The sequence below is a fragment of the Oryctolagus cuniculus genome, chromosome 6, assembly GCF_964237555.1.
Source record: "Oryctolagus cuniculus chromosome 6, mOryCun1.1, whole genome shotgun sequence".
NCBI lineage: Eukaryota > Metazoa > Chordata > Mammalia > Lagomorpha > Leporidae > Oryctolagus > Oryctolagus cuniculus.
This window is the reverse complement of record NC_091437.1, coordinates 125,614,034-125,626,467: the sequence shown is the minus strand read 5'-3', so window position 1 is coordinate 125,626,467 and position 12,434 is coordinate 125,614,034. Positions and strand designations below refer to the sequence as shown.

The following is a 12,434-nucleotide window of genomic DNA, read 5'->3' as shown; positions in this document are numbered from 1 at the left end:
AAGATGTCTACACCCAGGAAAAACTCAAGGATACTGGGACTAGGCCTATTGGAGCCAGACTCAGAGGGAATCTTCTTTCTGAATCAGTGACTGAAGACACCTACCAGGCCCTATCAACAGCTAACGCTAGAATCCGAGTCCAAAGAGAAGCAGGGACCCTGATCGTGCTAGGTGTGACTGTCCTGGCAGCATCCTCGGCTAGGCTGACATGTGGAGTGGTTAGCACTCACCGGCAGGTCCCCGACATCACCACCACTGTGGGTGACCTAGCCCAAGAAGCTGGCTTCAACTTCAGAGACTTACAAAAGTCTCTACACTCACTAGGCCAGATGGTCCCAGACCACAGACTCGCTTTGACTATAGGCTAGCTCAACAGGGAGGAGTATGTGTGGTAGCAAACACATCCTACAAAAGGCAGTGTGGTTAAAAAGCCCGTCAGTTAAAACCCACCTGACAGGTCAGGTTTGGGAACAACTAAAATCCTGCTTACCATCCACGGCATGGGTCCTTCCTCTGCGGGGCCCATTCTGTACGCTACTTCGTACTCTAATGTTTGTCCCGTGTATCCTGCACTGCCTTGTCCCATTTCTCTCTCAAAGGTTAGAATCCATCAAGATGCAAATGATATTCCAGATGGAGCCCTGCATGCAGACTGCATTCATTCACAGCTACCTGATGGCCACCACCACCACCTCAACCTTCCACACCCAAAGGGCCTCTAGGGCGACGACCCCCTGTTAGCAGGAAGTAGCCAGGACAACATCGATGCCCCGGGTCCCTACAGTAGTAGGGTGTGGATTAAAAGAAGGGGGGATTTGAGGCCGTCCAGTGGGGCTGGGGGTCTGTGGGTCCCTCAGACGTAGGTAGAATGTCCTTCACAAGCAGGCTGTCAGCTGTGGCGGGAAAGCCCGTCTCCAGACCAGCCAGCATCTCCCCCACTCTAGCTTCTCGGGCTGCATGTGTGACCCTGTGGTTTTAAATCAGCCTTCAAGTTAGCTGCAGTCCTCCACCCACAGCTAGCAGAGGAGGGGGCTAAGTCCCTAAGGAGAATTGGGCTGTCTCCAACAGAGCCCCGCTATCTCCATGAGCCCCAAGCCTATCAACGAACCAAATGTGAAATCCCCATCCAATGGGCACCCCCCATAGAATGATCCAATGAACAGATAGTAATGCCTTCAAAACCCCGGGCATTTCCCTAAAGCCAGTGTCCCTGTTTGGGCACTCCTCTTGGTCTCCTCTCGGACCAGAAATTTTCCTGTTGCCTGCCAATCAAATAAAAGTTTCTGCTTCTTTACAAATCATTCCCCGGCTTTTTATTTCTATACTGAGCTGAGGAAAAGAATCCACCCTTCCCTCTGCAACTGGAAACACAGACCATCATCTGAGAACCGGGTACCAATGCTTTAGCTGCTTCCTGGACTATACACTCTTTGAGAGCAAAGACCGAATATTATTCATTGTTATATTGCCAGAGCATGGACTTAGCACGTGGTGGGAATTCTGCAAATACGACTCTAACGATTACAGATGGTGGCGTCGTCACCACGTCACTAAGCACCTCAGTCACCTATACTCAGGCACTGCTGTTCCTGATGGGGAGTGAAAAGATCCAGGAAGACAAACTATCAGAGGTCAGAGGGAGGAAGGGCTGTGGATGTTGTTAAATACAATTGAGGAGATGGGCATTTGGGATAGAGGATAAGAGGCCACTGGGATGACCACATCCCAAACCGGAGTGCCTGGGCTTGCGTCCCAGTTGCACTTCCAATTTTAGCTTCGTGCTAGTGTGTACCATGGGAGGCAGCAGGCGATGGCTCAGTTACTTGGGTTCCTGCCACTCATATGAGAGACCTGGATGGGGTTCCCAGGCCCTGACTTTCAGCTTGGCCCAGCCCTGACTGTTGCAGGTGTTTAGGGAGTGAATGGAAGATCCTTGTCTTCCTCCCTCCCCCTCCCCTCCCCCTCCCCCCTCCCCCTCCCCCTCCCCCCTCCCTCCTAAATAAAAAAGAAAAGGAAAGGAAGAAAAGGATTCAAAGAAAAGATGAGAATAACACAAATGAGTCAACCCCCAAAGAAAGACCCGAGTTGTCACCCTGCCACAAATAACATGTCCAAGTGGATGCCCAAAACCCATTTTCAACCTGAGGTCAAATAGAATGCACCTGAAACTCCAAGGGACCCCTCCTCCACGGAGCCTGTGGGTTAAAAATAGAGACCAATCACAGAGAAATGGGGGCGGGGGCGGGGGAGGCACTAAGCAGAGAAATGACTTTGATAAGTGCTTGAAAGTAACTATTTAATATTTACATCTACAGCTAATAAGAATATATAATAAGATAGCTCTTCTATGCCTCTACTGGATATAAAATTGGTCCCTGCAACTTTCGCACACTGAATGGGACCTTACAAACTTTGGGAAAACCAGTCAGAGTAGAAGAGACGGAACAGCACAAGAAAGAAGAGAAAGGGCAGTCAACCCAAGACGCAGGTCTTCAAAGAAGAGCGCTGCTTCATTTTCACCTCCACGTGATGGGGCACAACTGACCAAAGAAGGTGACACACTCGGAGGTCCACAGCAAACATACCCTGGCTCAGCTGGAGGGCGTCACGCTCACACGCTGGCTACTCTGACTGAGGTGAGTTAGCCTCTTAGCAAACCACAACAGCCCCGGCCCGGCCCCGGCCCCGGCCCCGGCCCCAGCGGCCTACCTTGCCCACCTGAAGACAGCTGCTTGAACCACGGACCGGAGGCAAATTACCTTCCATCACCGCAAACCTTTCAGTTTCATGAAAGTGCATTTTATCTTCTTCTTTTTTAATTTCTGATACCCAGCTCTGAGAAGAATGGAGGAAAAGGAGACAAATATATGGTCTGAAATAATTAGCCAGGTGTAAAGGAAGCATTTTACATGATAGTTTCCCAGGAGTCTGGTTTTTTAGGTGACGGTGTGGTCACACCCTTCTATCTGGAATGCCATTTCTACATTTTTTCTTTTTAATTTTTTGACAGGCAGAGTGGACAGTGAGAGAGAGAGAGACAGAGAGAAAGGTCTTCCTTTGCCGTTGGTTCACCCTCCAATGGCCGCCACGGCCGGCACGCTGCGGCCGGCGCACTGCGCTGATCCGATGGCAGGAGCCAGGAGCCAGGTGCTTCCCCTGGTCTCCCATGGGATGCAGGGCCCAAGCACTTGGGCCATCCTCCACTGCACTCCCTGGCCACAGCAGAGAGCTGGCCTGGAAGAGGGGCAACCGGGACAGAATCCAGCGCCCCGACTGGGACTAGAACCCGGTGTGCCGGCGCCACAAGGCGGAGGATTAGCCTAGTGAGCCGCGGCGCCGGCTGCCATTTCTAAATTTTTAAAAACTGTAATGAATGCCCATGATGTTAAGTTGATCATTGTGGAGCTGGCGCTATGCTGCAGAAGGTTAAGCCACTGCCTGCAGGGCTGGCATCCCACCTGGGCACCAATTTGAGTCTTGGTAGCTCCACTTCCATTACAACACCTTGCTAATGTGCGTGGGAGAGCAGCGGAAGATGGCCCAAGTCCTTGGGCCCCTGCCATTCACGTGGGGGGTCCGGAAAGAAGCTCCTGACTCCTGGCTTCAAACCCACCCAGCTCCGGCCACTGAGGCCATCTGGGGAGTGAACCAGCAGATGGAAGACCTTTCTCTCTCTCTTTGCCTCTGCCTCTCTGTAGCTCTGCTTTCAAATAAATAAATGAATCTTAAACAAAAGAAAGAAAGAAAGAAAGAAAGAAAGAAAGAAAGAAAGAAAGAAAGAAAGAAAGAAAGAAAGAAAGAAAGAAAAGAAACTCCTATATGCCCTACATGCCAGACCCTGAATCACTAAGATGAAAATGAGACATAAGCCCTGGCCTCAAGGAGTTTCTAGATGAGGATGAACAATACATAGTTGATTCAAAATCTGTATGCTAATACATGAGGAGGTGCTAATACTTTTACCCAATCAGGAAGCTTGCTGAAAGGGATGATGAATATGATCTTGCAACATAAAAATAGAAAGGGAAACAGCAATGTGAATATAATGAATGCTGAACTGTATACTTAAAAGTGGTCACCATAGTCAGTGTTTTGTTTTTGTTTTTGTTTTTGGTTTTAGTTTTTGTTTTTTAGTTTTTTTTTGAAAGGCAGAGATACAGAGAGAGAGAAGGAGCCAGGAGCTTCTTCCAGGTCTCCCTCGTGGGTGCAGGGGCCCAAGGACTTGAGCCATCTTCTACTGCTTTCCCAGGCCACAACAGAGAGCTGGATTGGAAGTGGAGCAGCAGGGACTCAATCCAGAGCCCATATGGGATGCTGGTGCTGCAGATCAGAGCTTTAACCCACTATGCCACAGCATCGACCCCAAGAGTTTCTTTATAATGCTTATTAAACCAAATTGTCATGGGCCAGTGTTGTGGCACAGCGGGCTAAGCTGTCACCTGCAACACTGGCATTCTGTACCAGAGCACCACCAGCTCCAGTGCCAGCTGCTCTGATTCTGATCCAGCTCCCTGCTAATGAGCCTGGGAAGGTAGCAGATGACGGCCCAAGTGCTTGAGTTCCTTCCACCCATGTAGGAGATCCAGATGGAGTTCCAGGCTCCTGGCTTCGGCATGGCTCAGCCCTGGATATGGATATTGTAGCCATTTGGGGAGTGAACCAGCAAGGGGAGGATATATATCTCTTTCTCTCTCTCCCTGCCCTCCTCTCTGTCACTCTACCTTTCAAATCAATCAATCAATCTGTAAAAATAAACAAACAGCCTTTTGGCCAGAACCACCACCTGCCAATAATTCACCAAGATGATGAACACAAAGGGAGCGAGGGGAGGCACCGGATATGCGTTCTCGGGCCTTATAGAAAACATAGAGCTGTGCCTTTGGCCACACACATGCACATCTACAAGGAAGGTGACTCTGTAGATATCAAGGGAATGGGAACTATTCAAAAAGGGATGCCCCTTGGCCAGTGCCGCGGCTCAATAGGCTAATCCTCCACCTGCGGCGCCAGCACCCCGGGTTCTAGTTCCGGTTGGGGTGCCGGATTCTGTCCCGGTCGCTACTCTTCCAGTCCAGTTCTCTACTGTGGCCCGGGAGTGCAGTGGAGGATGGCCCAAGTGCTTGGGCCCTGCACCAGCATGGGAGACCAGGAGAAACACCTGGCTCCTGCCTTCGGATCAGCGCAGCACGCTGGCCGCAGCACGCCGGCCGCAGCGGCCAGTGGGGGGTGAACCAACGGAAAAGGAAGACCTTTCTCTCTCTCTCTCTCTCTCACTATCCACTCTGCCTGTCAAAAAAAAGAAAAAAGAAAAAAAAAGGGGGGGACGCCCCATAAATGTTACCACGGCAAAACTGGAAGGGGCTGCGGTGTTACCCAGCACGCTGTCGGCACTGTGGCAAACACACAAGTTCAGGTAAGATCTTACCGAAACAACAAATGTGCATCCTGCACATACTAAGCACTCTAAGAGCCGAGACAGCTCCCTGAAACGTGGGAAGGAAAGTGACCAGAAAGAGAGGGAAGCCAGAGAGCAAGGCACCTGGGCTCAACTGAGGCACCAGCCTCTCCACCCAGAGAAGCCCCCTTTGTCAGAACCCACTGAAAGGAGCCGCAGCTGCTGGAACCCATTCCCTGTGAATGCAAGACATGGTGAGTGTAAAAAATAAAATAAAATAAAATAAAATAAAATAAAATAAAATAAAATAAAATAAAATAAAATAAAATAAAATAAAAATAGGGGCCAGCGCTGTGTCGTAGCAGGTTAAAGCCCCAACCTGCAGTGTTAGCATCCCATATGGACACCAGTTAGAGACCCAGCTGCTCTACTTCCGATCCAGCTCCATGCTAATGAGCCTGGAAAAGCAGTGGAGGATGGGCCCCTTCACCCATGTGGGAGACCAGGAAGAAGCTCCTGGCTCCTGGTTTCCGATCCACCCAGCTCCAGTGGTGGCAGCCATTTGGGGAGTGAACCAGTGGATGGAAGACTTTCTCTCTCTCTCTCTGCTTCTGCCTCTCTGTAACTCTGCCTTTCAAATAAATACATAAATCATTAAAAAGAATAAATAAAAGACCTCTGGACTACTAAAGAAAAATCAACTGAATTGTCATAACTAGCAGGAAAAAAAATATTTTCTGTGAAATTCTATTTTTATCATTCAGCAAGTTATCTTGAGATTCTAACATTTGTCAGACATTCTTACAAGCAATAATCTGTATTATCTTTCTTATTTGTATAAAAGACAGGAAGGATGAAAAGTGAGCAAAGAAAGGTAAAAGGGAAGAAGAATTACAAAGTAGACAGTGAGTAAGAGAGAATGGGGAAGGGAGAAGGGCACAGGACTCATGAGAGACCAGGAAGAGAGAGCGAGACAAACTCAGGAGGTGGGCAGACAGGAAGAAGGGCAGGTTTTGCAACCAAAACCAGGCTTCCTGTGCTCTAAAAATCAGACCTTGAACTCCGCACATAAAAGGCCATCTTTGACTTGGGGATTAATTACTAGATTATCCAACGCAAGTCAATAAAATAGTAAAATGAAAAAAATGAAAGATTAAAAAATAGCATTCTGAGTTAGAAAATATATAGACCTTAAAATTGTTGTTTTTTTTTTTTAAGATTTATTTATTTATTTTAAAGTCAGAGAGGCAGAGAGAGAGAGGTAGGTAGGTCTTCTATCCGCTGGTTCACTCCCCAGATGGCTGCCACCACCAGAGCTGGGTGGATTGGAAGCCAGGAGCCAGGAGCTTCTTCCTGGTCTCCCACATGGGTGCAGGGGCCCAAGGGCTTGGGCCATCTTCTACTGCTTTCCCAGGCCATAGCAGAGAGCTGGATCGGAAGTGCAGCAGCCAAGCCTCAAACTGGCAGCCATGTGGGATGCTGGCACTGCAGGCGGTGTGGCCCCACCAGCTGGGAGCTTTTCAACTACTGCCTTTCTTACTAGGAACCCGGAGCAGCGATGCTAGCACCGCCGGAGAGACAGCAATGCCAAGGGCGAACTCTGCATTCCCGACCTTGACCCTCTGTGAGGAGCCCAGTTGTGCCTGAATTCTTTAACAGCACAACTAAGAACTAACACCCAATAAAAGACGGCAGATAAAACAATAAACACACAGGAAAAAATGAATAAAAATAATTTCTTAGGCAAAATGAAGCTTCACAGGAATGGTGAAAAAACACAGGTCAATATTTGTCCGGTGGAGAGAAAGTTTCCCTAACTATAAAGCAAACAAAAAGATCATAAATATCAAATCTAGAGTGTGATTATACAAAAAACAAAAAAAAAAAACTCTTTTTAAACTGTGAACATGAAAAACTCCATATACAACATCCATAAAGCAAACAACAAACTGAGGGGAAATTTAAAACACACAAAACTCTAACGTCTCAATAGAAAAACCAGTAAAGGAACTTCTGACTTGACAGACTCAGAGACTAGATCTACGCTCTCGCTGAACTCTAGAAAGCTGGGTGAAACGTCTGTAACAATGGTTTCCGGGCAGTGGACGAAAAGCAGAACAAGTCAATGATCTTTGGAAAAACAGAACCAAAGCAGGGTAGGCCCCACCTCTGCCCCGAGTTGCTGCCCAGAGTTTGCAGGCTGCAGCATGGGCGCTCACTGAAGCCAAGAGACAGAGTTTGGAAGACTGAGAGGATTTTGAGGGCCAAGTGCTGCGGACGAGGGAGCTGGACAGAGAGAAAGCTCTCTAAATAGGTTCTGAATAACCCCAAATCTATTAAAGAAATTGGATTCATAGTTAAAACCTTTCCTACAAAGAAAGCCCCAGGCCCAGACAGCATCAATGGCCAATTCTGCCAAACATTTAAGGAAGAAATAATGCCAGTTATACACCATTTTTTCTGGAAAATCAAAGAGGAGAGAATATGTTGCTACTCCTTCTATAAGGCTAGCATTACCCTGCTTCCAAAACTAGACAACAGTATTTAAAAAAAAGAAAACCACAGACCAGTATCTCTCATGAACATAGACACAAAAACCCTTCACAGAAGTTTGGCAAACCAAATCTGGCAATAGGGCTTATCCTAGAGTGCAAGATTAGTATAACATTTGAAAACAGTCTACATAATTAACTATAATGAACAGACTACAAAGAAAATCATATGTTCACTGCAATAAACAGAAAAAATCGTCTCATAAAACCTAAACCTCTTCATGAAAAAAATTCTCTTCAAACAAAAAACAAAAGGGAACTTCCTCAACTTCTTAAAGGGCATTTAACACAAATCTAAGGTTAATTGGTAGTTAATGGTAAAAGGTTGGATGATTTCCCTGTAAGATCAGGAAGTAGACAAGGATATCTGCTCTATGTCTACTCAACATTGTACTGTTGGTTTTAGCCAGTTCAATAGGCAAGTTTAAAAAAAATAAGGCAGCCAGATTTGAAAAGAAGTACATCTCTATTTTTATTTAGTTATTTATGTACTTATTTATTTATTTGAGAGCCAGAAATGAGAGAATGAGAGAATGAGAGAATGAGAGAGAGAGAGAGAGAGAACTCATCCATTGATTCACTCCTAAAATGCCTACAACAACCAGGGTTAGGTTAGGCCAAATCCAGGAGCTGAGAACTCAATCCAGGTGTCCCATATGGGTGGTAGGGGATCAACTACTTGAACCATCACCATGGCCTCCCATGGTGAACACCATTAGGAAACTGGATTCGGGAGCAGAGCTAGGACTAGAACCCAGCACTCCCATACAGGATATAAGTCCCAAGCATCATTCTACTGCTAGGTCAAATGCCTGCCTTAGAAGTCAATATCTGTTATTCACAGCCACAATCTTGCAGGTAGGAAATGCAAGGAATCTATAAAAACCATCCTAGAATTAATCAATGAATTTAATAAGATTGCAAGATACAAGGCCAGTAATTAAGTAATCAATTAGATAACTATAAACATGTAATGTGTAATTAACATTCAGATTCCACTGACACAGAGTATCTAAGGGTAATGAAACTTATAACAGAAAACAGAATGATGGGTTCCAGGGGCTAGAGAGAGAGGTACATAGAGAAGAGTTGTTTACTGGGCATAGAGTTTCAGTCTTACGAGGTGAGAAAGTTATAGAGATCGACAGTATAACAATGTGGCTATACTTAACATTACAGAACTGTATACTTTAAAATGGCTAGTATGATAAATTATGTTATTTTACTATCATAAAAATAAAGTTTTCATAACTGGGGTTACATAGACTAACAAAAAAATTGAAATTAAAAATATTAACATTTGTAATAGCATAAGATATGTAAAATACTTAGGAATACATTTAACAAAAATATGCAAAAACTAAGCACAAAAATCTTCAAGATATTACTGTAAAAATATTAAATACTGGGGTCAGTGCTGTGACGTAGCAGGTAAGGCCACAACCTGCAGTGCCAGTATCCCATATGGTCACAGGTTCAAGATCTGGCCACTCCACTTCCAATCCAGCTCTCTGCTATGGCCTGGGAAAGCAGAAGAAGATGGACCAAGTCCTTGGGCTCCTGCACCCACATGGGAGACCTAGAGGAAGCTCCTGGCTCCTGGATCCTAGCTTCAGATTAGCACAGCTCCAGCTGTTTCGGCCATCTGGGGAGTGAACTGGCGGATGGAAGACCTCAGCCTCTCTCTTTCTGCCTCTGCTTCTACTTCTCTGTAACTCTGACTTTCAAATAAATACATCTTTTTAAAAACTTAAATACCAAAATAAATGAAGTAGATAATGGATCAGAAATATCAATATGAAGATGTCAGTTTTTCCAAAATTGATCCACAAATTCAACACAATTCCAGTCCAAACACAAACAAGCAGAAATTGAAAAGCAAACATCTCGGAATAGCCAAACAACTTGGAAAAGAAAAAAAAGAGGTTGGAGGATTTGTACTATGAGGTTTCAAGGCGCTGTAAAACCACTGCAATCAAGACAATGATATATCAAAGACAGGCATTCAGGATAATGGAACATGGAACAGGACAGGGGGAGAAAGAAATAGAACACAGGTAAACAGCCAGCTGATTTCTGAAAACAGTACCAAGAAGTGCAGTGGGGAAAGGATAATCTTTCTTTCAATGGTTCTTAAACATGTTACTTTTAGATATTGTGTGTGTGTGTATGTGTGTGTATGAGTATGCATGGATCTCAACATTTTCTGCATGAAAATAAACTCTTTTAATTTCATTTTCCATGAACTTTCTGAAACACCTCCATATGTGTGTGTATGTATGTATTTTTCTCCAAAAAATAAAAGATCTTAAAACTACAAACTTTCTAGGAGAAAACCTGGAGATCTTGGTTTAGACAGAATTCTTAAATAGAACACAAAATCTCAAACTGTAAGAGAAAAACTGGTTTCACCAGAATTAAAAACTTTTGCCCTTTCAAAGATACTTTAAAAAAAAAAAAGGCAAGTCATAGAGTATCATTATCAGAAAACATTTGCAAAGCAAGTGCCAACCTTTCTCCTTTTTTATTACTTATTTGAAAAAGACACAGAGAGAAACAGACAGAACTCTCACCTACTGGTTAACTCCCTAAATGTCCCCAATAGCCAGGGCTGGGCCAGGTCAAAGTCAGGAGGCAGACACTCAATCTGAGTCTCCTATAGTACTTGGGTAGTAGGGACCCAAGTGCTTGAGCCATCACCTGTCACCTCCCAGGGTACACATTAGGAGGAAGCCGGAAACGAGCTGAAGCAGAGAATTACACCCAGGTGTTCCAATTCAGGCATGGGTGTCTGCACCCCATATCAGAGTGCCAGGGTTTGAGTCCCGGCTCTGCTCCTAATTGTAGTTCCCTGCTAAATGCACACTCCGGGAGACAGCAGGTGATGGCTCAAGTACTTAGGTCCTTGCCATCCACATAGGAGACCTGCACTGAGTTCCAGGAGTCAGGCTTCAGCCTGGACCAGCCCTGGTTATTGCAGGCACTTGGGAAGTGAGCCAGCAGATGGAAGATCTCTGTCTCTCTGCATTTCAAGTAAATGAAAATAAATAAATAAATAATTTTTAAAATACACTATCATGTTTTCAACTACTTAATTGATCAAAAAATGATCATAGTATCCAGTGAAGATACCAGTGACGAGTACCCAAAAACAGGCATTCTGAGACACAGTTCCTGGGAGAGTATGAAGGCACAACTTTTCTGAGAATATAAAAGTAGGCTTCAAGAGCCTAAAAATATTCAAGTCCTTTGACCAGGCTATTTCAATTCTAATCATTTATCTTGAGGAAATAGCCAGAAAGGTGCCCAAAAAATGTGTAAACAAACATTTTTATAAGGGATTGTTCTATTTATAGAAGCTGATGAAATCACAGTTCTTTTACAGGATGGAATATTATTCAGCCATGTAAAATAACGTGCTGCACACGCACACACCCACAAACTCACACCGTTCTCCTGGGTCTAAGAAGCACCTGATAAAACCAATGCTAAGTAAATACTACCGACAGCCCTTTACCGACCAACAAGCAGACGCACACCTACACACAAAAATGTCACTACGATGTCTACCGATGGCGAGAGTTACTCTCTACCTTTATGTCACTGTCAATTTTTTCCCATTCTTCTGCTGTGAAGCTGGATGCTGTGGCTGCGGGCTTGTCCTTCCTCAGAGCTCTGCTTCGAGGAGCCAAGCCTTGAAGACGCTTTTCACAAAGTTCTGTGAGTTCAGGATAATACCCTTCCTCGCCAGACCTTTAAAAAGAATCACAATTTCAGAGTTAGCACCTTGTCTAGAGGTCCTCTAGAACAGTGGCTCGCACGCTGGGCAGCTGGGTGCCCAGGCTTCCCACAGCCATCTCAAGCCTGCAAGGTGGGCTGTGGGCTTCAGGCCTTGAAACCCATGCATAGTTTTCACCTAATATGCATTTTCATGAACTTTTTAAAAACCTCCTCATATGCACAGATTTCAAAAATATTTTGCATCAAAATGAACTTATCTTTTAAATTTCATTTTCCAGGAACAGTTTGAAATACCCCCAGAACCTATGGGATGAACCAGGAAGAAAATGAGGAACTCCAAAGAAACCATCACACACTTTGAAAGTTGAATAAATAATGTTTTACATCTTCCTTATCATATATATGTTCACTTTGTGTTTTTTTAAGATTTATTTTATTTATTTGAAAGTCAGAATTACACAGAGAGAGGAGAGGCAGAGAGAGAGAGAGGTCTTCCACCCGCTGGTTCACTCCCCAATTGGCCACAATGGCCAGAGCTGCACCGATCCGAAGCCAAGAGCCAGGAGCTTCCTCCAGATCTCCTACATGGGTGCAGGGGCCCAAGGACTTGGGCCATCCTCCACTGCTATCCCAGGCCATAGCAGACAGCTAGATCGGAAGAGGAGCAGCTGGGACTAGAACTGGCGTCCATATGGGATGCCAGCACTTCAGGCCAGGGCTTTAACCCCCTGTGCCACAGCACTGGC

General features: G+C 45.2%; 1 protein-coding gene across 8 annotated transcripts in view; it reads right to left on the bottom strand.

Moving 5' to 3' along the window:
* Window positions 1-12,434, bottom strand: part of SPAG1 (sperm associated antigen 1) — a 132,976-nt gene that overhangs the window by 101,900 nt on the left and 18,642 nt on the right. For 3 of the 8 annotated variants that reach the window (XM_070075361.1, XM_051843958.2, XM_051843957.2), the window contains 3 exons: window positions 11,541-11,700; window positions 2,710-2,835; window positions 2,163-2,195 (listed from right to left, as the gene is read on the bottom strand). In XM_070075361.1, the coding sequence (XP_069931462.1) occupies window positions 2,163-2,195; window positions 2,710-2,835; window positions 11,541-11,700 (319 nt within the window). The remainder of the gene's footprint in view (window positions 1-2,162; window positions 2,196-2,709; window positions 2,836-11,540; window positions 11,701-12,434) is intronic. The other 5 variants (XM_051843956.2, XM_070075362.1, XM_070075365.1 and 2 more) reach the window with 2 other exon arrangements.